The following is a 25,684-nucleotide window of genomic DNA, read 5'->3' on the forward strand; positions in this document are numbered from 1 at the left end:
ACACATATATATATATATATATATATATATATAAACAATATATTTATCTCTCTCACACACATATATATATATATACTTTATATATATATATATATATATAAATATATATATCTCTCTCAAATATATTTTTATATATATGCACGCGCGATACATCTCTATATATATATATTGTGTATATATATATATATCTATATATATATATATATATATATATATATATATATATATATATATATATATATATATATATATATATATATATATATATATATATATATATATATATATATATATATATATATATATATATATATATAATCACACAGATACAAGATACATATATAATCACACAGATACAAGATACAGAGAAAGAGAGTCAATTGTAGAAGGAAATGTATTTTAACATAAAAAATTGGTAATAACATTCTTTTAATAGAATGAAAGTTAACCTAAAATAAAAAAAAAAATGAAGTTTTGTCTACTTGAATTTATCACCGGAGTAGAGTTTTTTTTTTTATTTTAATCCTCTACTAAGTAATCAGAATTTAACTAAGAGATTAGGAAAGTTTGATAAAAAATTACTTTCACAAAAGATCAAATTTAGATAATATCTAAAGTATTTAATTTTATTGTATTAATCACTGGTAACAAATTTACAAGAAAATGTCACTCAATTTATTTATTATATAAAATTTTATAAGTTATATAATATACGTGGTTTTAATTTTTTCATTTGATTATTGATTTAAATCAAATTTAATTTTACTATAATTATTTGCATAAAATATAAGTGCAATAAATAAAGAATATTTGGATTAAATTATTAATATGAAACAAAATTTTATACAATTTCAAAATTATATTAATATTTATATAAATTTTTATATATTAAAATATGTTTCATGAATAGTAATGTGCCTTTATGTATGTATATGTGAGTTTAATGAAATAACTCATTGTGCATCGAAAAAAAACTTATAGTGTATTGATTAACTAACATATTATATTCCTCTATGAAAAACTAACATATTATATAATGCATTAATTTTTGTTTTTAAAATTAATCTTTTATTTTACTTTATTAAATAATATAAAAAAATTTGAATACGTATATTAAGATATTAGTTATGTAATAATTACTTTTTTATTAATTAGTTATTATAGTTTTTTAGTAATTTTTCAATATGAAGATTCATATTTAATACATCATAATATCATAATATATAGAGAGCGTACTCACGAAATTATAATTTTTTTCCATTAATTTTTTATCTGTAATTTTTGGTTTTCTTTGTCATGAAATCCTCAATTTTGTATGTTCATTTCTTTTAATTTATTTCGATTAAATTTTAAACCTAACATATTTATTTCAGGTATCATAAAAAATAATTTAATTAACTAAAATGTTAAAAATTAAAAATAAGCATATGTTAAATTGAGGATCGGGCTTTATAATAAAAAATATACAAATTAAGATAAGGACTTAATTACATTAACAATATCTTAAAAGATCCTTATTGGATTTTTTTCTTAATTGTTATTAAGTTAAAATTGAGGATTGGACTTTATATGCATAAATAAAATATTTTTTTACACCTATAAATAAAATATTCTTACTTTACCAAAAAAAAAAAAGAGATTCTTATTGGATTTTTTCTTTGAAGTTGAGAAGTGGCTATTCGACTGAATTTGACGCCGCTAGAGTTCATAATTCGGTTTCAATTAAGATTAGGGACTGAACTACATTAACAATTTTTTTCTGTATATTATCGTGAATAGATTTATGAATTTCATTGTAAAGACATTTGACGTAAATTTTGATTTAATTATTATTAATTAATTGAGTTCAATCTCATAACTAAGCATATTATTCACGGGTGATATATTATTGGAGGGTCAACGAAATGCAAAGTATGAGCAAAAACGGTTATATTTTTGCTGTTAGAAGGTAAGATGTGAGTAGTTTTTATATGTCTTTTATTAAATGTTTTTATATGATATATCTTCTTATAGTATCCTTATGTAATATTCTTATAATTCTTCGTAGAAAAATTAACAAATAAAAAAGTAAATATATGCTTTGTTTGAATAAACATCTCTCCGTTTTTAGGCGTGAATATATTTCTCCATTATAAAAGAGAAAAAAAGTTTGAGTTTTTCATCTAAGCTAAATTAACTTTTGCACTTAATGTTTTAAAGAAGTTCTTTTATTCCACTTTTCTAAAATTTGTAGTGCATAAGTAGATTTTATCTTAAAGAAAAAGTATAATTCATTTTATCTTTTTTTATTTTTTTCTTATAATTATTCATAAAGAAATTTATTTAAATTAAATAGACAATGTTTAATATCTTGGAAATATTAAAAAAACCAATCTTCTTTTATTTAATAAATTAATAAGATAATTTATAAAAAGATATATATGATAAGAGGATGAAATTTTTCTTATATTATTCTTTTGTTTTGAAGAGTTAAAACTTTGAATTATAATCATTGTTATGCCAACTACTTTCAAGAAAAACTGTACATTTAGTCAAAGAAAGATAGAAACTACCCATTCTTTGGTATAATCATTAATTCATTGAGAAATTTGACATGTTAACTACTTTCAAGAGAAATTATACATTACAGTCAAAAATAAAAGAGAAACTGTAAATTGTGCAGTTACAAATTAACTTACACAGCTGCAATAATTAATATTAATTTAATTTAATTTTAAATATTAATTTATTATGTATGAAATTAAATTAAGTGAATGAAATTCATAGGTTCCACTTCTGCAGAGGATGAAATCCTACTATATATATTGATTACGCTTGCGTCTTTCCCACCCCATCTCCAAACACAAACACAATAGTTCCCCTCACCTGTAACCTCTCCAAGTTTAATTTGTTTTTGTTTTTCTGTTTACCCTAAAGTGTGGGATAAAGTGTTGGCTCCTTTGTATAGCATGGACAAGGCAAATAATTCTTTAAACATGTACAACCATTGGTATGCGTTCATAATAATAAAGTCGATCTCTCTCCCCCTCTCTCTCTCTATATATATATATAGGTTAAATTAAGATAAAGAAAGTTATCATTTGCATGAAATCTTGACAATATTTCAGGAGCGGCAATGACTATACTACTGAAATCTTCTCCCCTTACCTTGGCGTCTACAGGTTTGCATTCCCTCTTCTTTCTCTCTTTCATTAGTCTTATTTATTTCATTCTCTCTCATTCCTATCAGAAACAGGACCTCGGAGAACAGGAAATGGATAGCGAGGCTCGATCGTGAGGGTCTGCCAACCTTGCACTTAGGAATTTTTGGTGAGTTCATATTCCAACTCTTCCAATTCATTTTCTAATTTGTGGCTTACAGTGAATTGTTGAGCATTAACATCTATGTATGTCAACTAAGTTAGTTATTAATGTAGTTCTAGCAATACTCTCTCTCACATAATTTTTATCAATTAAAATTTATTAACAATTATAAAATCTAAGAGATTCATTATATAAAGGTTAAACATATAATTTATTTTCAATTTGATCCTCATACATAAAAACTTATTTAAATCGGTTCTGCACGTACAAACATTACCATTTAATCCTTGTCATCATATATATTCTTAATTTGGTCTATACACATGTCGCACATTTTTAATTTGATTTTTATATGTAAATTGTATTCTTATCTCAGTCACTACATGTAAGAGAATAAATTAAGAATGTGCTATACTTATATGAATTAAATTAAGAATATATTACATCTAAATTAAAAATGTACAAGGGGATTAACGACATAGAGGCCAGACATACAATGTTTATATGTATAGGGACCAAATTGCATGTATAAAGACTAAACATTTAAAATTTGTGACACATACGTACTGAGTTGTATGTTTAACCTTAAATAAAAAATAAAAGTAGAATTTCCAAAATTTATTTTTAGACAATAATATAAAGTGTGTTTAAAGAGTGGTAGTATTTCTCATGTACATAATCAAAAGAGTATGTTTGCACATTCTACTAAATATATCATGGTTTGAGTTTAACGCATGACATTTTTTTTGTTCTATTTCAGACACTGCAGAGGATGCAGCCAGAGCTTATGATATCATATCAATAAAGTTGAATGGATGGGATGCGCTTACAAACTTCCATTTGAATTGCTATGATGTTAGGTGCATTATGGAGAGTGATTTAACTCAGACCACGGAAGGAATAGCTACATTAAGAAAAGTAGACAGCAGTGGCAGTACTGAAGGATACCCTCAACAACTGAACAACTCATCTTTTTCTGAGTTTTCTCATGGCTTCAAAAACCCTAATCTGATTCCAAGCAACCCTTATACTCTTGGTGGATTTACAGCTGGTGCCGGAAGCAGTAGCGATGGCAACTTATTTGGAGGAGAGTTTCCAAATATGAGTGCTATACTGCAGCAATCACTTCAGCCTCAGAGCCAAGTGAATTTTAACAATGTTTTCAATAATCAGAACCTTTTCATCAACACCACCAACAACAACATCAACCAGTTTCTGCCTCAGAGTTCTAACTTTACAGCTGGTGCTGGAAGTAGTAGTACTGCCAATTTCAATCCAATTGGAGGAGAGTTTCCAAATCAGAGTGCTACATTGCAACAGCCACTTCAGACTCCGAGCCAAGAGAATGTTAATACTGTTTTCAATCAGAGTATTCTGAACGACGGCGACGAGGATAACAACAACAACAGACAGTTTCTGGCTCTGATTTCTAACTTTCCTTTGCTTGCTCGTGGCACCAAAAATCTTGATTTAGAAAGCTGTCTCCGTTTCACCAATTGGCCAGCTGAGTTTGGAAAAAAGTTGCTAGGTGGGAACTTGGAATTGGATTTGGAACCTTCTTCAAGCAATCTGAACGTGCCATCTCCAACACATGACATGGTGAATGAAACTGCAGAAGCTGCAAATGCTGTTGGTTCACTTGGGCAACAGATCCAACCAGTGGAACCATCTAATCAGGAATTTGGAGCCACACAGCCACAGTTACCTGCACTGAACCAAAGTCTTGAACCTGATCACAACTATAATGCCAATATTTTGAACCAGATACCACCTCAAAACTTAAACCCCAGCTTCTCTGATACTTTTCAGATTAATCCTAGTTCTGAACCAAACAACATTATTGGTTCCCAAAGTCAGACCGATGTAAGTCAATTTGATTTTGACATGAGAGAATATATCAACATATTAGAAGACGATAATTTCAGCTACGATTTTGACATGTTTGCAGCAAGGAATGAGGATAGGCAAGGCCCCTAATACTGCAAGGCACCAGGTTTAATTATCATTAGTCATTCAATAATAACAATGGGGTTTGAACAAGAATGTATGTTTTAGAATTAGTCTTAAGTCAAGTTTCTCAAACAAGGTTTTCTATTACCTATTATTGATTTTCTTGTTGTGGTAGACGAATCCAGATGGTTAGTTTTATTTTGTTACCTTCATAATATTTGGAATGTGAACATTGATATGTTTTCATATATGAGTCTCATGAACATAAGTTCAATTTGGAAAGCTCTAAAGATAACATGGTGGAACGAATTAGAGAAGCTCTAAATTAATTAGTTATCTCTTTTTGCAAACCAATTGGGCAGATGCTAATGCTTGTTTTTTATCTATCGGTGAAAAAAATTCACTTAATTGGGAAAGCTGCTTCTCGTTCATTTAGACAATGGAAACTAAATCTTGGTAAATTTGCTAATGGATTCTCATTAGTATATGAAAAAGTATATATTGTTTTACTTAAATAATAAATAAGTAAAAAATGTCTTTTTATAAAGTCAGTACAATTAATATTTTTTTTATTTCTCAAAAACGAAAATAAATTCATAATGCTAAAGCATTTAAATTTTTTATTTATTATATTTGCATTAATATATGTTAAATTTGTAAAGTAATTATTATTTTTTACCTATTGTTTTAGTTACAATATACAAGACAGCGTGAATGGATTTATTTAATATATAAAAGTTCTATAAGTTATATAATATGTGCGGTTATAATTTTTCCTTTAATTATTGATTGCAAATAAAATTTGATTCACTGTAACTAAATTCATGAAATGCATGCTCAATAAGAAAATAATCTTTGAAATAAATTATTAACAACAGTATTTTAAACAATTTCAAAATTATATTAATATTTATTTAAGTTCTTTGGTACATTAAAATATGCTTTATGAATAGTAATAGTCAATAACAAAAATACTTCTACAATATTGTATGTATGTACAAGGACTCATTTAGGGGGCAAGACCCTCTCCGTCCCCTTCATCAAGACTGTATATGAATATGTAGGAGAAAATTAAAAAGTATATATATAGAGAAAAAATGAATAAGAAAAATAGGATTTTAATTTATATTTGTTTAATTTTTTTATAGGACCGACTCAACAATAAAATAACTAAAGTTTAAATTTTAAGTTTATCAGAAGAAAAAAAATTATTATTAGTTCTATAAAGAAAAAAAAACATATATATTAATAAAAAAGATAACATATATTGGTAAAAAAATCCCTAATATATAATATAATTGTTTCATTTAAAGAAAAAAATCATAAAATTTAATTTAAGTCTCACTTGGGTCAACCTATTTTCTTATAATAGTGGATTATATTGCTAGTTTTAGACATAAGATTGATAATAAATATTTTTATAAAACTTATTATTAATTAAAAATTAAATATTTAAATTATTGTAAACAAAATTGACCCTCCCATACATTTCAGGATCCGTCTATGTGTATGTATGCATAAATACTTCAACCATGGTGTATTTATTAATTTACATATTATAATATTGTTCATTTATTTATTTATTTATTTATTTGTAAAAATTGATTTTTTATTTATTTTGATACCATTTATTAATTTACTTTCATAACAATAATCAAAATTAAAAATTCTATTACATATTTTTAGGTATTAAATTTAGTATTAATTATTTATTGTAACTTTTTACGTATTTTTTTAATATGAAAATTCATGTATTTAAAAAATGCTGATTTCATTTAATAATATAATATATTATAAATATAGGACTTGGTATTCGTCAAGTTTATAGAGAGAGGAGAGAGATTGGAGAGACTAGACTTATCTCTTTTGGGTTATACTTTATTTTCACTTTTACTAATGCAGTAATTTCAAATTAAATTAAAAGAAAGATAAAATTTATATTATACTTTACTAGTTCGAAACTGATATTTTGTATCTTTTGTTTTTTTTATAATTTGTGATTTTCTTGCCTGCATATTATATTTTATAAAAAAAATGAAAATCACATATTATAAAAAGTATAAAAATTTAAATAATCTTTTTTTTATTAAAACATAGAGATGTTAAAGACTATTTTTGAATATATATATATATATATATATATATATATATATATATATATATATATATATATATATATATATATATATATATACCAACAAGTATTCGAATTTTGTTTATACTCAAACTAATTCTCTCTCCCACAAGATTGGTCTGTTTCAAAGCAAAATGATATTTACAATTGTGATTCCATTTTCAGCTAGGAATAGAACCTTAGTCCTTATTCCAAAAAAAAATAATAATAATAAATCTTAATCCTTACTTAAATGTCAAATCACTCGAGTAAAAATTAAAGACTTAAAATACATTGTATTCTTAAAGTAATTAAGTGTATAACGTACGAACGGATTAATAACAGTTGCAAGCTAAGATGAACATTTAATTTTTCATTTTTACAACCTGGCTGACAGTGGTGAATACAGGAAAATGCCAAATTTGACAGCTTCTTTCTTAAGAGAATTACTTATTTTTAAAAAAATAACCACTGCTTTTAATTTTTTATGTATTTGTTTCAAAATAATCAGAAATGGAATGTAAAATCTTAATAAAATCAGAAGATATTTTGAATAACTTCTCATGAAATATTTTTTTAAACTAATTTTTATAATTGCAAACAAGCATAAATTAGTTTCCACTTTTGTTTAAAATTTCTATAAAAAAAAAACTCGGTTATTTTACATCAGAATCACTTCTTTTTTTTAATCTGTAACATATATGACGGCATCTGGGTGGCAATTAAATCTCGTACGAATGACATTCATGCGTGTTTTAAAAGAAGAAAACAACAAATTAAGGAGACTACGCTGTGTTTGTATAAGTAGACGTTTATTTTCATTGAACGTGAATGATGCTAGCTAGTAGCTGGAGACTTGTGTCTGTTTGTTTTTTTGTTCAACGTCCCCCAATCAAACAAACGTTTAAAGAGAAGTAATAATTCGTTGTTTCTCACAAAATGCGTGCCCACCAAATGAAACGATAAAACAAACATAGCCTCTGATTCACAAGTGCTTTGAAAAGTGAGAATAAACGTTTAATAAAACGGGCAAATAAACACATGCACTATCATTGTCTTTGCTGTTCCTTTTACTTTTTAAACCAAGATAAAAGGGTGAATATCTCAGCATAGGGTGGGAAAGAGAGGAGAGACAGATACAAATAATGTACTCTTCTTTTCTATTCTTAAGAAAAAATATTGATTTGGTTACTGTTCTATATGTACATCTCAATCCCTTACTTCATATAAACTACAAAATAAGAGTAACAACTGTTATTATTATTATTTTTTGGTGCAGCTTTTCTGGTCTTCTCAGACAATCAGACATCATCAACTGAGTCAGATCCTGGGAAGAAAACTCTACTCAGACTGCATATATAGATTAGTAAGTAGGAACAGTTAAGTATGCGTAAACTCATTTAAAAGTTTTCATTCTACGGAATTATTTTTCCCCGTTATGATAAGAGTTCAATTCATTTACACGCAAGAGAACAGACAGAAAGGCTAGTTATGACTAGTTAGATTTTTTTAGAGCAAATTATAATACCTCAGTTTCATATAATTACATAAGCATTCCTTGTGTTTTTAATCATATTATTTTTGCCTCCTCTGTAGGTGGTATTAGTATAAGGTTTGAGGGAATATTACTATTTTCAAACATAAAGGATAGTTAGAATAAGAAACTCAAATGGATGAAATTATGTGTAAACAAAAACTCAAGGAATATTATTATAATTTGTTTTTTTTTTAACACGATCTGTATCAGGAGAATATCCTTCAAAAAAAAGTATCAGGAGAATACAGAAACCTTACCCACTACAGCCATAGGTTTAGTGTGTGATTAATTGATATAATCTATATAACTATCAATGTTATTTAGCCCCAAAATTTTAGACCGAAGTTGTTAAAAACATTTCATAATTTGTCATAATTGAAGAGAAAAAGTGAAGAAGAAGACATATTTTAAAATAAAAGACTAAATGATAAAATGCAACCTTTTCCATTTTTCTTTTCAAACGTTGTTTTACCAAAAACACTTTTTTTAAATCTAAAACATGCAAGAAAGATAAAGGGGTTAGCAAGAACTAAGAAGATATATATAGTTGTAGATTTAAGATGAGGAATGTAGGATATATACCATGCATTAGGAAATGGAGAAAAACAAATGCTATATATATATATATATATATATATATATATATATATATATATATATATATATATATAATGAAGTGGATGACTTCATTTTATTTATATACCGATTGTTTGATTCATTTGGTTCAATGTAATGTATTTGTTAAATTTTGAACCAGCCCGAAACTTGAATAATCCACAAAATACTAAACGAAATATAAAGATAAACTGTTGGTTTTAATTGTTTTTCATTTTTATTAGCGTGGGTATATTGTTTGGCTACTACCCCAAATTTTATTTTGCCACTAACTTTTAGAGGTCAGGTTTTACTTCCAGTTATGTTCTAGTACACGAGATAGGAGCACATTCACACTGAAATTACAGGTTCAATGCATAAATTTATATTGAAAGGTGATGTACCTGAGGGTTTTACATGTATGTATAAATGATAGTTTGAATCCTTCTAAAAGTTAATGCCTATTATTTGAGAATTTAAGGGATTTAAATATATTTAATTATCGTTAAATTATCTAAAGGAGAATATGATGGTTGTGGAGGCATCCCTTTAAGTTGAGTTCATTGGCTGCTATGGGATAAAAATCACCTTTATTTAGGGCTTGGTATAGAAACACACCCTATGAAAAAGTAGAGGAGAAAATGAAATAGATTTTAATGAAGGAAAAAAAAAAAGAGAAAGGAAGGAGTTGATTTTCTTATTTGATTTGGTTGAAGGAAAGGGAAGGGGAAAGTCTCCTAGCTCGTTTGCTTAGTAAGGAGAAGGATAGAAAAATGATAGTAATCTTAACTATAAATAAAACTGTACATGCCCTAACCACATGGCAAATTTTCCAGTGTTTCATTGTCTGCATTTCAGTATCCCTGGTTTTTACAATTTTTCCTTCTTCTTTTTTTTTAAAAAAAAAAGAAAGAAAGAAAGGATCACAACTTGTTTTGACAAGTAGCTGTTTATTCAAATTATTTGTTCGCTTACTAAGTTATTTTCGTTGATATCTTTAGGATTTCTCATAGTTATAAACAAGAAAGCAAGAACAAGATGTTTCCAAACAATTATGATATTTCATCTGTTCAGCCTATTGTTGCTGCTTCTGAAGGAACCACAGTTTTTGGTGATCAGAGGAATGTTAGGGAAGAGCCCCGTACATATCTGGGAGTACAAAAGTATATATACCGTACTCTTTATATCTTTGCGTTTATATGTCTGCATTATATTATTCTTTATGTTATGCCTATGAAACTTGCTAATAATATGGATTTTATGGGAATTCAGGGTCACGGATAAACCAATCTATATAGGTCTAGTACGTGAGAATGATGCAACCAAGAGCGAGCGAACAAGTAATGTTTTATGTACATTAACTCAGAATTTTCATTCCCTGTATATTACTATTAATACATAATTTTTCAGGAATAAAAACTATTCACCACTTGATAGGTTCAAAATTCTAATATTGTTTACCTGTGTATCTTGCAGTATATCTTGGTGAGTGAAGCAGCATGCTCAAGTACTTTTTGATGACTTCAAAAGGGGAAGTACAATAATTAATTCAACTCTGATAACTTGACCTATCGTTTTTGAATGGAAACATTCAATAAAGTGAAAGTTGTTGATGAAAAAAGGTTTACATATTGGTCTATATAATCTAACTGAATATTTTGTTTATGGTGAAAAATAAGTAATTTTCTTATATTGTTATCTCCAAATGCAATTAATGATTTTTATTGCTATATGAATTATACTGGTGATTAAAATGTTTTTCCTTCATAGATTTGGTCATTATGCATATATGGGTGCTTCGACTGATAAATGATTTGAGCAGGTAAATTTGACAAGGAGGTAAATGCAGCAAGAGCTCATGACTTGGTGGCTCTGAAACGCGGGGGATCCAGTGCAAAAACAAATTTTCCAGTATGCTACGTTACTGTTAGATTTACGTGTCATAACTCATATATGCATGCATACACGAATATAGTACCATAAGAAAATAATCTTTAGGCAGTGCTTAATTGACAATAAGAGAAAAATAGAGAAATATAGATAAATATGATATATATATATATATATATATATATATATATATATATATATATATATATATATATATATATATATATATATATATATATATATATATATATATATATATATCTCTCTCTCTCTCTCTCTCTCTCACTCTCTCTCTCACTCTGATCTTTATATCAATCTGTGGTGGAATATATCTCCAACAAACTTGTGTTATAATAAATTGTGCTAGCTAGTCTTATTCTAACAATGTCATTCTATCTTCTAAATCTTTTATCTGTTCAATCATCTCCTCTGGCCTCCTAAAATATCCCATCAGGTTATGTTCCAAACAAAAATATTAGCAATCAATGATCGGGCACTTCTAACATGAAGTTCGTCCTTTCCTATGATTCTTTTAGTATATTGTTTTCTTGATTTTAGCTTTAACACAGGAAGGATAATATTTTAAAAATTCAGATTGATTTTAGAAGAGATTAACATTTGTTCTTGTACTGAGTGTAATGATACGCAAACACATTCACATACAGAAATTAATTTCTAGTTAATAATTTTGGAAAAGTTTTAGTGTAAGCTAACTCTTTTACTTTCAAGAGAATTCTAAAAAATCGCTGCATATTTGTATGGTTTAAGATGGAAACGTTGGCTCGACAATGTGGTCTGAATAGAATGTACAAAGAGTCTGAGTCTTGTTTCTCAAATATTATTAATTGATATTTCTTCTACCTTTTAATGAGCCATGTGATAGGTGAATCAAGATTTATTTTAGAGCAAAACCTGATTTTTTTTATGCATCAATTTTGTCCTATAATACCTTGTTGCTCCAGGAAAGTCACTACAAGACAGCATTGGAGGCTATGTCGACTGATATGACACAAACGGATGTTGTGGATTCTGTCAGAATGTAATATCAGAAAAAACCCGTTCATATCAGTGAACCACTTAATATTCCTAGTTTTCATTGTAGTTTTAACTCAATTAATTCATTTTCATTTTGAAGTGTCTCTTTTCCTAGTGAAGAATGCGTATTAATCAGATCATATATATCATTTGATATCCCTATGTATGTATAGGTTAAGTTACAGCTTTGTGAAGTTCATATCCAAGTATCGTGGAGTCATCAGGTATACACAAAAATAGTGTCTCTTACTTTCTAGCTATATATTCATCTCTCTCCCTCTCTCTCATTTTTACTTTATTTTTAAGCAGAGATTCATCTACTGCGAAATGGGAAGCAATTTTTGTTACAAGCAGCGACGACAACAAATCCCTTGGATTATTCGGTGAAGTCATTACCCCATATATTCTATGTAGTATTTTTAAAACATTTATCTATTATTTAAGCTATTTAAAGCATTGATTAGTTTCTGAGCTTTTAATTGTGATTTTTATAATGGATAAATATTAACTATTAATTAATTTATTAATTTTTATTAGTGAAAAAATTTAAAATCATGACCTATTCCTTTCTTCTTTCATCCTAACATTTATCATCAAGTTAATCATATATCTCCTTTTAATCATGTAAACAGACACAGAAGAGGAAGCAGCAAGGGCATATGATGTTGAAAGCATAAGGTTGAAAGGGTACGACGCCATTACCAACTTCAATATCAGGTTTTACAACGTTGAGGCCATTTTGAAAGGAGTAACTGATCCTGAAAAAGTAATATATCAGTCACAAGACACTGTCCCTGTGGAAGCAATGCAGCCTTTGGAAGTGCTTCAGAACATTATTGACCAAGGCTCCTCGAAAATGTTGTATGGTACTACTACTGATACCTTCGGAAGCAATGTATTTCAAAGGCCAATATCAGGAAACACAGAAGAACAGGAAAATTATGTGGCCTTTGCCTCACAAGGCCGTGAAAATGACCCTAATAGAAATTTGTCCTTAGTGACTGAGGGGCAACCTTTGGTCTATGGAAGAAGTGGTGAGGACGATGGTCAGGGAGGCTCATCAGCCAGCAGCATGTGTTTTGAGGATGAACTGACCAATGCTTATAAAAAATTCATAAAGAGGAGTTAAGTTTATAACCTCCTAGACCAAGTTGATGATGTTATATGGAGAAGTTCAGAATTATGGTTGTGAATTAGTTAGTTAATTCTCTGGATTGGATTTTTACCTTAATTTCAATATGTTGAACAGGTTTCACTGTCAAACAATTTATAGTCCATTGGTTGAAGTTAAACATTATTATAGCACCGTAGCTGTGGTGCAAATGCATGCTCTTTTTCTATGTTAGCTTGAACATTATACTTTCATATGGCAATCCTAGAGGGGATAGAGGGTCGTTAAAGCTTTGGCTTTCATTATTCAAGTTCGAGTGATTTCATTTAAAAAAAGAATATTCCTTAATTAGGCTGATTTGAACGCGGTGATCCTAGTGTTAATTTGCATGCTCTTAATTTTCTTAGTGGAATTTTGATTCCTGTTTGTATGTGGTAACATACTGGCTAAAGCTTAATTTGTTTTTCTCCACTTGAGGACACGTTGAAGACCAGCCCCCCTAACTCAAGAAAATCTCCCTACAACAATAAATAAATATATCTGGAATATGACTTACGTTACCTTGTGTCAAGTCATGCATCCAAATGCTACCAAGTATATATCGTGCCCCGAATATGAACATTGGCTCCAAAAAACACGAATTATATTGTTGTTGCAAACATTACACTATTGTTTGTTTCCATCATAGAAGGCCAATACATGCTCGGGGGTTCATACACCAAAGTGATAAAGGGTAATGATCAATCTCACCCAAGGCTCTAATCCACTGCCAAGAGGAAATCGTTATGGTTTCCAGAATTTTTTCCTCACCCTTAGTTGTAGCTGTGAAAATCAACGAATTGTGGGTCAAACATATTGCCCAAACCACTGCAAACCATATTGCCCGCAACACTTTCTCTTACTCCTATGAAAAAAAAAATGTGCACTATTGTGTATTATCGAACTGATACATCACCAATATAACAGGCCTTCCAATTTATCGAGGAGATTTGACATTCAAAAAACAAATTCCTTGTACTCTCATCTTCTCTTTCACAACCTTTAACATATGCTTTCTTCATGGTGGATTACATTTCTCTTCACCAATATTTGACGGGTCGTCGGAATTCAGTCCAAAACCATTTTCCAAGCACATATTTGTACCTTTGATAGTATACTTTTCACCCATATGCTTTTTAAAGAACTCTCTTGGAGCACCTATATGATTTTCTTAGTTTAGTGGCTAGAATTCTTTTAGCCTTCCAAAGTAACGGGGTTCAACTCCCATCAAGAATAGATCTCAAGACTTTTTGATAAAAATGAGTTATTTGGAGAAACTAAATACCTAACACAGCCACACTTTGTCTTCTTTATTTCTCTCCTTCCTCCCTTAACCAAACACAGCCTAAGTGTCAAGGAGGAGAAGTTAGTCCTGTCGGATGTACAAGTTTAAAGTGTATTTAAGTTTTTTTTATCAATATTAATTATTAGTTTATTAGATTTTATTAGTGGGAGGATTCAAACCCATAAATTATTTCTCCCTCCTTTCATCCATTATCACTAACCCAACCTTATTATATCTCCAAAGTGCATTTAAGTTACCAAATCGAACTAGCAAAAGATTTTTAGATGATGCTGGAAGTAAAAACTCATAAGCCTTTACCACAAGTGCTCAAGTTGAGTTCATAACTCCAATATATCCGTGAAAAGAATAGACCAAGGCAATATCAAGTTAAACAACAAATAACATTCAAATACGTAAGCTTTGTAAACTATAAAGAATTTGTATACAATTAACAACAAATAAATACTAAAATTTCTATTACAAATATATCTTGCATTCTAATTATAAAGCAGACACAAAGATGTAAACATTGAACATAACAAATTTTTTAATGCTACACTATAATGACTTATTTTTATATACAAAAAAATAAATCTGCAAGCTTAAGCTCTGCTATTGGTGAAGATTCTCTCAATATCTAAAATCTTTCTATTCCATTTCTTTTTAATTTTCTTTCAATTCACAATTCTTTGCAGCCAAATCTCTAACGTAGTATTCATTTTTCCCTTGGTAGGTGTAAACATGTGGAACTGACAAGGTTTACATGGACCAAACTTCACGTAGGAGTTGGTATCTAGCATTTGTGGTGGGGTTGCCACCTTGCTCTTTATGATTATTACCTTTTCCATTTTCAGTGACAGTTGGAGATGAAGGAAGCTTATCAATGATGAATGTAAGAGGGGAATCTAGTTCCTCTAGCTCCTCATCACTGGTATATCCTCTTCTTTGAACAGCTGATACATTTCTTGCCAAGTGAGACTTTCCTGCAGCCTCTGCAACTTTCTCTGCCACATTAGCAGAAGAGGGAGCCATATACACAACGGGCTCAGCCACATAGGGAAAGCTTCTTGCAGATTCTGCTGACAATCTTCGCTCTATAATAGTCTGAAAGATGAAGTTAAAAAAAAATCAATAAACTAGTTTCCAGAATTACTGCATTATTAAAGTAGAGCAGAAAGTTACAAAATATATGCTTCATGAAATTACATAAGGCAATATCAATTTTAGAATTTAAATAATTTAGAGTAAATTGCACTAATTGTCCTTGAGGTTTTCTTTAATTCCACAAACATCCCCTGCTTTTGTAACCATTACAGTCACCATCTTTGTAGGTGTTAATGTAACATATAAGGTGTATAATCTTTTCAAACATATAAGGGGAGGTCAATGTAATGTTTTCAAACATAAAAGGAGGTTAATGTAGGCATAGAAAAAATAGTAATGTTATGCATAATTTGAGAAAAATTCATGGGAATGCAAGTGTAGTTTGCTCAATAATTTATTATTATTTCCTTGCTAATGCAAATTAGTTATTATAGCCAAAGTATGATGAGAGAAACCAAAATTTAATAACCAGGTTGGTGTTCATAACAACATACCATAAAGTAACAAAATTTAATGTTCATTTTTTTCTTTTGGACCAACTCTTAAATTCTTCGAAGCTGTTAAATCTAGCAACAAATTGATGTATCCTCCTGAACAGCTTAAAAATGATAGTGATGTAAGGTATACCTCTGCATTCAGGGCCTCCAAGACAGTTCCTGGAACAGGATCTGGACAGAACTCATCCGGAGTGAAGTTACAGAGAACCCGTATAATCAATGAAAGATTGATGGTTGGACACACCTGTACAACAATAAAAGATATGGAATGAAGACAATGACAAACCAACCAAAAAAGTGAGGGTGGCATGCCACTGAAGAAAATCAGCATTTGATTCATGAAACTAACCTCATGTCTGATATTTCTATCTATAAGCATGTCTTTAGGTAGCATCAGAAGGTCACTCAAGTCATTAAGGAGAACAAAAGGTTTAGGTTCACTGTCTCTGCCCTGCTTTTCATCATTCTCACTGTTCTCCTGATCTTCTTGCAGCAGACAATCTTCAGCATCAATGCCAAACATGTCAGTAAGCAATCTAGACCAATTGCCAACCTGCAGTTCAAGTAGTTCTTCCATAAGCATAAACACATATAAACATAACTTTGCTACATGATGAATCCTTCATACTTCATAATAGTCACATTACTTATGCCAACTATGCTAATTGATAATCATATTATCATTTTTTTTTTCAATTATAACACTTTTAGTGGCTTACTTTGGACATTGGCACAAGAACAAGATCAATACCACAAGGCATCCGAAGAGTTCCCCACTCCCCAGTATAAAATCACAAATTCAAACCACATGATATCATCTAAGCAGATGGTTTTTTAAGATTATGTATGAAGTTAGACTATAAAGGGCGCTCAATACATCAACATATCATCGACAATCATCGTGCTTTTCTTTTCCAAAGAAAGAAAGCATATAAAGTAATCAATTAAACGCTAATCAGATCGGTTGAACAAGTAAACCAAACAGTATTTCTGAGAAACAAATTTTCTCATACACTACAAGCTTTAGTTTCAACACAAGCAGGTTGTCCAAGTTATACAAAGCAAACATGCTCCCATCAAGAACTGTCCCTCCGAGAAGTTGACACTATTTGATGATGAATGTTTACTATAGCCAGATAAGAAATTCAAATATTCAAATTCAACTTTTTAAACAATGTGTGTGAACACCAAAACCAGTGAAAGGGTTAAATACATACAGAATTTTTTAGCTGTGCACCAGACCCAAAGCTTAAATCTCCAGCTGGAATTGGCAAAACCTTTGAATCCACAATAGGGTCTGATATAGGATCAGTCGGGATATCAAGGGCCGACTCCCGAAGAAGAGCATTGAACATAGCAACATCTAGTCTAGCTATGCATTGTTCCATGACCTGGTAAAAGAATTTAAATCTACTTAATCCTGAGCAAAAGAAAAGGAAATTATAAACACTGCAAGAATGGAAGGATTAAGGATATCATTGATAATAATAAAAAGCACACCATTCTAGCCAATACAGGCAAACAACCACACTCATGCCCTCCTGCTCGAACAGGACAGAGTCGTTGAAAAGCATCTTGGAAAGCATTTCTCCAGAGATTGATGGAAAAGTTTCCTTGATTGTGATCACCAAGAGCAGGTCCCATCAGCTTCCCAATGGATTTATTTGAAGAGTTCCCAACTGGAGACTGCATGTAGGGAGTCAAAGCCTGAAAAAATAACATGCTTCTCAAGTTATCAAAAATACTGTGAAGAATGATACAAAGATCTACTGTATCAATAGCGTACTAGAGTATATGAATCATCAACCCTACTAATGATATATCAACTTTAGAACATATAATGATTAATTCCTATTTGGAGTTAAACCAGTAGATAAGCTAAACATGGGAATAAGATGGTTGGAATAGACAATGTACTCCTCCCACTGTACTGGACAATATGCAAGAATGATTATTTTCTTACATCAGTGAATGCATCAAATATCTAACACAAGAGACAACATCTACCTGCCACCACACTGACTCCACTATCCGAGAAAAGATCCACGATTCTACTCTTTCTAAAGCAAATGTAAAGGTTCCTGTCTCTTGCCAATCTTCAACAAGAGGCATAAAACCATTTCCTGCTTTACCACTGGAGCTACCTTTCCATTTCAGCGCCATAGACTTCCCATCGTTTCTCTTCCCAGCAGCATTTGACTCGGCCAACCTTTTAAGGGGACTAGCTTGACAGGAATTCCCAAAGGCTTGAGAAATTATCTCTCTCAGCACAATGGTATTTGACAGCCAGAAAGTTAACCTGAAACACAAATCAAGAAGAGAATATTTATTGTTCATATTCAAAATCAGTAAATGACAGAATTTGAATAAAGCACATGTGCATACCTTGAAACATCATTACCACAAGACCTGGCAACCAAAATAAGACCAGAAACAGTATTCTTGGCAATCGTTGCTCGCCTTTTCTGGGTCCAATGCTTACAAGCATGTATATAGAGCCTAGAAAGGCGTCGAGCAGGTGTGTGCACCTTGTGTGCTGAGCTTCCATGCTCTGGTGCAATGGAATAAAGTGACACTTCAAGAGCAGCAACTTCTCTAAGCTCCTCTTCGAGCTTTTCAATTCGTAATTCCATTTCTTCAATTTTTAATTCTGCAGCTGTATCATCCTCATGTTCACCATTTTCTTCAGCATTAACTGTTTCATGAATTTCATCTTCACTTCCTACACTCTGAGCACCATTGGAGGATCCATCCACAACATCAGGTTCCTTGACCTCTTGAACAGGTTTTTCATCTACACCTTCAGAAGATTCTGATGATACATTTACAGGAACTTTCACAGTCTTGGAATTGGTTGAGGGAGTATTTTTGTTTGTAACTTTGGAGGGCCCTTTATTTGAGTTCATAGGTTTCTTTTGATTGCTATTCGATACCTTCGATTGCAATTTATTAGTTTTTCTATCAGATCTCTCCTTTGATCCACGGTTGCTTTCTGAAGGATTCACTTTAACCTTACTTTTAGGATCTTTTGAAGCCTTTTCTGTTCTCTCATCCTCATTTGTGAAAGAATCACCTTGGGAAGATACTGAATCCTTTACTGTCTCAGTATCTGAGACTTCTTCATTCCCTTCCTTTTGCTCTTTCTCCAAATCACTGGAACGATCACCAGCCACTTCATTTTTGTTTTCATTAACTTTCATCTCGGCAAGTGCCTCCTCAGACCTGTTGACATCATCCACATAATGTATAACCACATTTTCATAAGTTTCTGAATTCTCTAAGGCCGTGTTTGAATCACTTAGAAAATTATTTGCAGTTGGTCTACTATCCTGGGGTGTCTTAGATTCAGTTCCTTTTTCATTCAATGTTTTGGAAGAATTATCTTGATGCAATTTATTCTCTCTCCTTTCGGTTCTTCTTGAACCCTTTGTCTGACTATTCCTTGAAGCTTTTCTCTTCTCAATTTCTTTCATGCTTTCAAATTCCTTCAAATATCAATCAAATAAAGATGATGTGATAGGGGGAAATGATAGCAGTAACTAACCTTAGCGAGCTCCTTAAGCCTTAGTTCTCAAATCCTAAAGTCTGTTTGTTTGTAATCACTAACAATACCTACTCCCTAGAATAGTGTTTTGGCTTCCACCACCAGAGAAGTGCTTGTAAAACCTCTCTATCTTTCCAGAGGCTCAAAACAACAATTGTCTACCTGCAAAAGTATTGGTAAAATAAGTGGCTTGATTCTCAGAGAATAATAGACAAAAATCGTATAAGGAAACCAATTTTGATTATCGGGATAAGAGGTGAAGTGAAGACATTTGAAACATTCATCACAAATCACAATGAGTGTCAAAGAAATGGAAAGCCCAGAAAGATGACTAGTGCAGAAAGTTCACTAATATAGCATACACAATTTGCAATAATTGAAAGGGAACCAAGTTCAATTTCAGGCCACAAAAATTATGCATAAAATAGATCAAGATCTCGTTTAGAAAGTATCTAATAACTCTTACTCCATGAGGGTAGGCAGCGGAAGAAATCAAAATGTGAACATATACTATAATAAATAATAATAAAAAATACAACATGAACAAAATTACAAAAGGCACGGATGGATTAGTTCGAGTTCTTTGATAAGAAATTCTGCATCCATTTTGATGTTGTCCACACTAGTGAAATTTTAGTAAGTTCCTAAAATTAAGCAAACATATGATATCATCACTTTTTTGTTTTTACTCTGTGCAGGAGCAAGACATGCGCCATTGCGGACAAAAAAAAACTTATTTTGTGGTACCAAGTCGAATTAGTATGGAGTGACAGGGACATAGTGGTACCCTGGAAAATATTCTCAGCAAAAAAGAAAAACAGCCAAACAAACAAGATGCGGCCACCAAGTTAGAGTAAAAAAATAAACAAACAAATGAATAAATAAATAAAAGAATCTCTCGATCGATTTGCGATAAACCAAGCATAACAGAGACCTAGAACAGAACTAGAGGGGGTTTAGAAAAACAAATATGATCACCAACGTCATCACAAATCACATACATCAAATATGCCAGCTGGCTATATTCCAATAATTTCAATGAAGACCCCTTATAACAACTGTCATTAATCAGTCTAAAAACGTTGTCTTTTTTTACTAACTATTAACTTTGACCAACCCAACCCATCAAGGAAAAAGAGTAAAATTAATAGTGGAAGAAGCTTAGGCATTCAACTGCTACGACATTTCCTTAATTTCCACCAAAACCAAAACCGAAGGAAAAGGAAGTTGCATCACAGTCACTATTTAATAAGCAGAAGCATAAATAAACAAACAAATAAATGAAAAAGGCAGAAAACGAATGAAGATTCAATGCATTAGGATTAAAGACAAGTGGGTTCTGAAGATTTTATATTAAAAGACACCTATAACCGTACCCAAAGAGATTCTACGTTTCTACATAGAGATAAGAACAAAAACAAAATCGTGAAAATGGGAAACGAAGAATTATAGAAAAGCCAAAGAGGGAAGTTGAGTAGAGAGAAGAAACGAGCACGATGTAGGAGGAGACAAGCGAAACAGGAAACGGGTGAGTGTGTAGTCAATTCGGGAGTTTTTCGTGACGGTATGATGTACTATCTCTCACGTGAAACGGACAGAGAAATGTAAAAAGAGAAAGAGAAAGAAAGCATAGAATAGAAGAAAAGAGAGAACAATAAGTAGCTGATCCGAGTCAATCTTTTAACATATTAATTTTTTAAGTAAGTTTTTAAGTGTGAATTTTATAAATAAGAAAAATATGATTGGAAGAGAAGATTTTCTTAAAAATATCAATTTTCCGTACAAATTATTCATTATTAAAACTAATTGATATTCCATATTAATGTTGATGAAAAAAAAAGGAGTAAAAAGCTGTAATGTAACCCTAATAATAAAGGATGATGGTATGGAACAGTTACAAAGGTTGAAACTTAACTTACCAGTGAGTCTCAAACACGCGGTTTTGTCTTGTTGAAGTGGTACGTACGCAAAAATGATGGCAGACAAAAGAATCCTTGGGAATAGCAACGTTGCAACTGTTGTTTTCTTTGTGTTGTTTTTGTTACATTCAAACGCTCGATGAGAGGTTCTGGAGAGTTGTGGGAGAAGAAGAAGAGAGTGCGGGAACGTGCACGCATTTTAAAACGGAACAGGGAGTCGTGGAGGGTAACCGGGAAAGGGTGTCGGTGACCGAAGTTCACTGGGTATAGCCGGTCATCATAGTCAACCTTTTCGTTATCTGAATGGGTGCGATGTGATCCTTGTGGGGGCCCTATTTTCCTAACACGCACCGCCCCTTCCCTCGTCCCATTCTCCATACTTTAATTACATGATTTAATTCCTCTTTCTTTTCTTAATCTCTTTAATAATTAGGTTTAGGACCCAGACATTACAACTTGTCAGTATAATTAAGCAGGAGTATATTTAATAATTTAAATTTAATTTTATTAAAAATCAATTTATTAAAAAATCGGTACTTTCAATACAGGTGTTCCTAAAAAAACTAATTCAGGAAATTAAAAGCAAAAGAAGTATACAAATATTACTATAAACATATTGTTTCGTAATTTTTTAGTACAATTTTTTTGTAATTTTCAATAAAAAAAATATTTGGTACTTAATTACTATTTTAACATATTAATTAGCAAGACAGTTGTTCAATTTCTTTTACCAAACTCAAGTTCTAGACATAGAGGCATCGTGCCTTTCAGTCAAAAAAAAGTAACACTTATTTTTTAAATTCCTTCAAAAAAAAAATATGATTACAAAGATATAGAGGCAGGTGATAATTTATAGTAGTATATTCTTTTGGCAATAAGGTGATAATTTATATATGATACTATTATGAAAATAGTAATTCTCAAATTTGTATTTTTTTTTTAAAAAATAAAGTCACTGATTACTTATTTCGTGATTTAAAGAAAATATAAAAATAATTAAAATTATAAATACTTCTTATTTTCTCATTATATAATTACAATTCACTTTCGATGATTTTTACCACTGTATATTTCACTAACGAAAATTAAAAACATAAAATTTGGCAGTGGCATTAGGCCATTAGCATTAGTGACTATATTTTGAGAGAAAAATATGTTCTAAAAATTAATATGAAGAAGGCTCAATTGTATTTATAAATTTCTCTACTATCTATAATAATTTTTAACTCCACAATATATAAATTTTCTTCATGAAATATTGTTTATTTGTAATTTTTGAATCCTCATTTTTCTCAAATACTTTAAAGTTTATGATGGATTTGGGATACGAAATGTTTTTAAATGTCGGGAAATGAATAAATATATATAATTTAAAATATTTTTCAGAAATTAAAATTAGAAATATGAAAAAAGAAGATGTTAGGTAAAATTTAATATTTCATTTCTAAATTTTAGAGAAAAAGAATTAAAATATTTTAAATGGTTCAATTTACAAAGGTTTTACATAGTAAAATAAAGTATTTCAACGTTCTGAGCAAATAAAAATTTGATAGAAGAGCTTAATTATATAAAAAAAAGGGTAAAAACTATTAAGAGAATTAAAATTGCACATTAATTACAAAAAAAATATATTAAACCTATTAAAATGATATCACACATAGTTAAGAAATATTTTCAACCAATTTCGTACGGCATTTATTCAGTGTTAATTTCCTTAAAACGATATGAAAAGGTTAATTAATTCCTTATGGTTCCATGGTCGTTTTCATTGGCTGCTCTCATGTTCCATTAGGCCCCAATAAGAACATAGGAAGTATCCCCTAACAAAAAATAAATAAAATCAAGGAAGTAGTTTAACTGCTGAAGGGTCAATTTAATCTCTTTATTTCTCCAACCAAAAAAACCCACGCATTACTGCTTAAACGTTAATTGCAGAATTTCTCACTTCATGTCAATACATAATTATGTGCTGTATATATGATTATTTTCTTATCATGGATGTATAATGTCATACTCCAAATTGAATTGAATAAGCTAGTCCTCTCTTTTTTTGCTACATTTTTATTATTTATTTATTTATTTTAATTAATTTTGTCAAGTTATTAGTTTAGTTACGATCAATATCGATCATAATTTACAAAAACATTACAACCAAACCAAATGACAAGTCAAAGAATCAAATAAATATGATCAAGTTAACTTAATCTATTTTTTTTCTTCAAATTTTGTTATATCTATTTTTAGTATTTATATATTATCATATAAAGTGGCACTTGGAATGTCAGGTATAACTAATTTAACATGTTAAAAATTATAAATCTCGTTATTCTATGTCAGCTAGCATTATTTTCTGCAAGTGCAATAGAGCAGTAATTAGCTATTTTTCGTTTTTTATTCGCATATTTTTGTGTTAATGTAAATCTATATATTTCTTTGATGAGAAAATAGGTTATGTACTTACACTTATTTAATTATAATTTATTATATATGATAAATTTATTGGTTTTTATAATAATAACTTTAAAAGTCATATGATAATTTATAATTTAACAAAAAGTATATAATTATTTTACATTATAAGTGGAAGATCATTATTTTTTTATATTTTTATCCCACTTCATTCACCCATTAACTTTTTGTTAGGAGTTTTTTAAATGCATCCAGGTGCTTTTATGTTCTTTGATCTCTCTTTACTACATTTTGTATAATTATATATTTATATTTAACGAAAAGGGGGAACTGAAGAAGCATGCATGTTTTAGCAAGCAAAAACAAAAGCAGCTTTTTTGTGGAGGAAATAAAAGACTATTGTGAGTTGGTTTTATATGATTTTTTGGAAATATATATCAAAAAATAACGAGTTGCCTGCTCTGAGATAACGTACAATTCTCAGTTCCTCATTGTTTCATTGTGCTGATAAATAGATAAAAGAAAAACACATTCTTTCAATGTATTCATTCTTCCTTTTCTTAAATTCTGGTTAGACTATATATATACAGTAATATTAATTTGAAATATTTAATAATTTCAAATAATTTGTTTAATTGACTTAATTTTTTTTGTCAAACTAAAATTAATCTAATTGAAATCCTTTAATTTTTTTTTAAAAAAAAATTACCTTTTCTAACTTGAATTAATTTGATCCATTAATTTTTTATTTTTTATTTTTTATTTTAAAAGTTATATTTTTAATTTTTTCGCATGTAGTATTTGTCTTTAGAGACAATCTTATTCAAGACGTAGAACACTAAACATAAGTACACCTCTAAACAAACATTCTAAAAATTTATACATTTTAGACTTTAATATTCAAAATTTTCTCTTATTTTAGTTTTTTTTTTCATTTGTATTGATATTTCTGTCTAATGTTGTTAATAAGGTAAGAGGCTTAAAATTTATACATTGCACAGGTTTACTAAAATTCTAGTCAAATTTAAATATATATATATATATATATATATATATATATATATATATATATATATATAATCATTATTTAATCATAGTGGAATTACTATTTGAAAAGAATTTAATTTACCAAAAAAAAATATTGTTAGTAATAAGAAAAATAATTTATTGGTAAAATAAGAAGGAAACAAGTTTTTTGAAGCTGAAGAAAGAAATTATAAAATGTATTTAAATTAAGATATAATATTTTTGTATTTGTTAATTATATGTGATATACTAATATTTAAAATTTAAATTTCAACTTATATTAATTAATTTTAAAATATATTATCTGAGAGGAATTAAATCATATATA

At 29.7% G+C, this 25,684-nt stretch overlaps 2 protein-coding genes across 8 annotated transcripts; one reads left to right on the top strand and one right to left on the bottom strand.

Moving 5' to 3' along the window:
• Positions 1–10,535: 10,535 nt before the first annotated feature.
• Positions 10,536–13,551, top strand: LOC102664631 (AP2-like ethylene-responsive transcription factor BBM). Its single transcript, XM_041013947.1, has 7 exons — positions 10,536–10,660; positions 10,770–10,837; positions 11,320–11,408; positions 12,350–12,426; positions 12,596–12,646; positions 12,732–12,805; positions 13,055–13,551. Exons 1-7 carry the CDS (start codon positions 10,536–10,538, stop codon positions 13,549–13,551), a joined length of 981 nt encoding a protein of 326 aa, XP_040869881.1.
• A 1,705-nt stretch (positions 13,552–15,256) lies between these two features.
• LOC100777738 (uncharacterized) lies at positions 15,257–22,088 on the bottom strand. 7 transcript variants are annotated; one of them, XM_041014048.1, is made up of 9 exons: positions 21,922–22,088; positions 20,003–20,164; positions 18,844–19,680; positions 18,466–18,757; positions 17,959–18,165; positions 17,676–17,849; positions 16,808–17,011; positions 16,589–16,702; positions 15,257–15,961 (listed from the first exon to the last, which is right to left on the bottom strand). In XM_041014048.1, exons 3-9 carry the CDS (start codon positions 19,656–19,658, stop codon positions 15,617–15,619), a joined length of 2,151 nt encoding a protein of 716 aa, XP_040869982.1. In that variant the 5' UTR covers positions 19,659–19,680; positions 20,003–20,164; positions 21,922–22,088; the 3' UTR covers positions 15,257–15,616. The 7 variants fall into 7 exon arrangements, with proteins under 7 accessions (XP_040869982.1, XP_040869981.1, XP_040869984.1 ...); XM_041014047.1 differs by lacking the exon at positions 21,922–22,088 and adding an exon at positions 21,379–21,649; XM_041014050.1 differs by lacking the exon at positions 21,922–22,088 and adding an exon at positions 20,556–21,649.
• Between the last annotated feature and the right edge of the window lie 3,596 nt (positions 22,089–25,684).

The sequence above is a fragment of the Glycine max genome, chromosome 3 (assembly GCF_000004515.6).
Source record: "Glycine max cultivar Williams 82 chromosome 3, Glycine_max_v4.0, whole genome shotgun sequence".
NCBI classification, from domain to species: Eukaryota; Viridiplantae; Streptophyta; class Magnoliopsida; order Fabales; family Fabaceae; genus Glycine; species Glycine max.

Coding starts and splice junctions, on each gene's coding strand:
- LOC102664631 (XM_041013947.1), top strand. CDS start 10,536: ATGTTTCCAAACAATTATGATATTTCATCTGTTCAGCCTATTGTTGCT. Junction 10,661..10,769: donor ACATATCTGGGAGTACAAAA/GTATATATACCG, acceptor ATGGGAATTCAG/GGTCACGGATAAACCAATCT. Junction 12,806..13,054: donor CAAATCCCTTGGATTATTCG/GTGAAGTCATTA, acceptor TCATGTAAACAG/ACACAGAAGAGGAAGCAGCA.
- LOC100777738 (XM_006576778.4), bottom strand. CDS start 19,931: ATGAAAGAAATTGAGAAGAGAAAAGCTTCAAGGAATAGTCAGACAAAG. Junction 18,758..18,843: donor TGTGGTAATGATGTTTCAAG/GTATGCACATGT, acceptor TTTGTGTTTCAG/GTTAACTTTCTGGCTGTCAA. Junction 17,850..17,958: donor TGCCTGTATTGGCTAGAATG/GTGTGCTTTTTA, acceptor TTCTTTTACCAG/GTCATGGAACAATGCATAGC.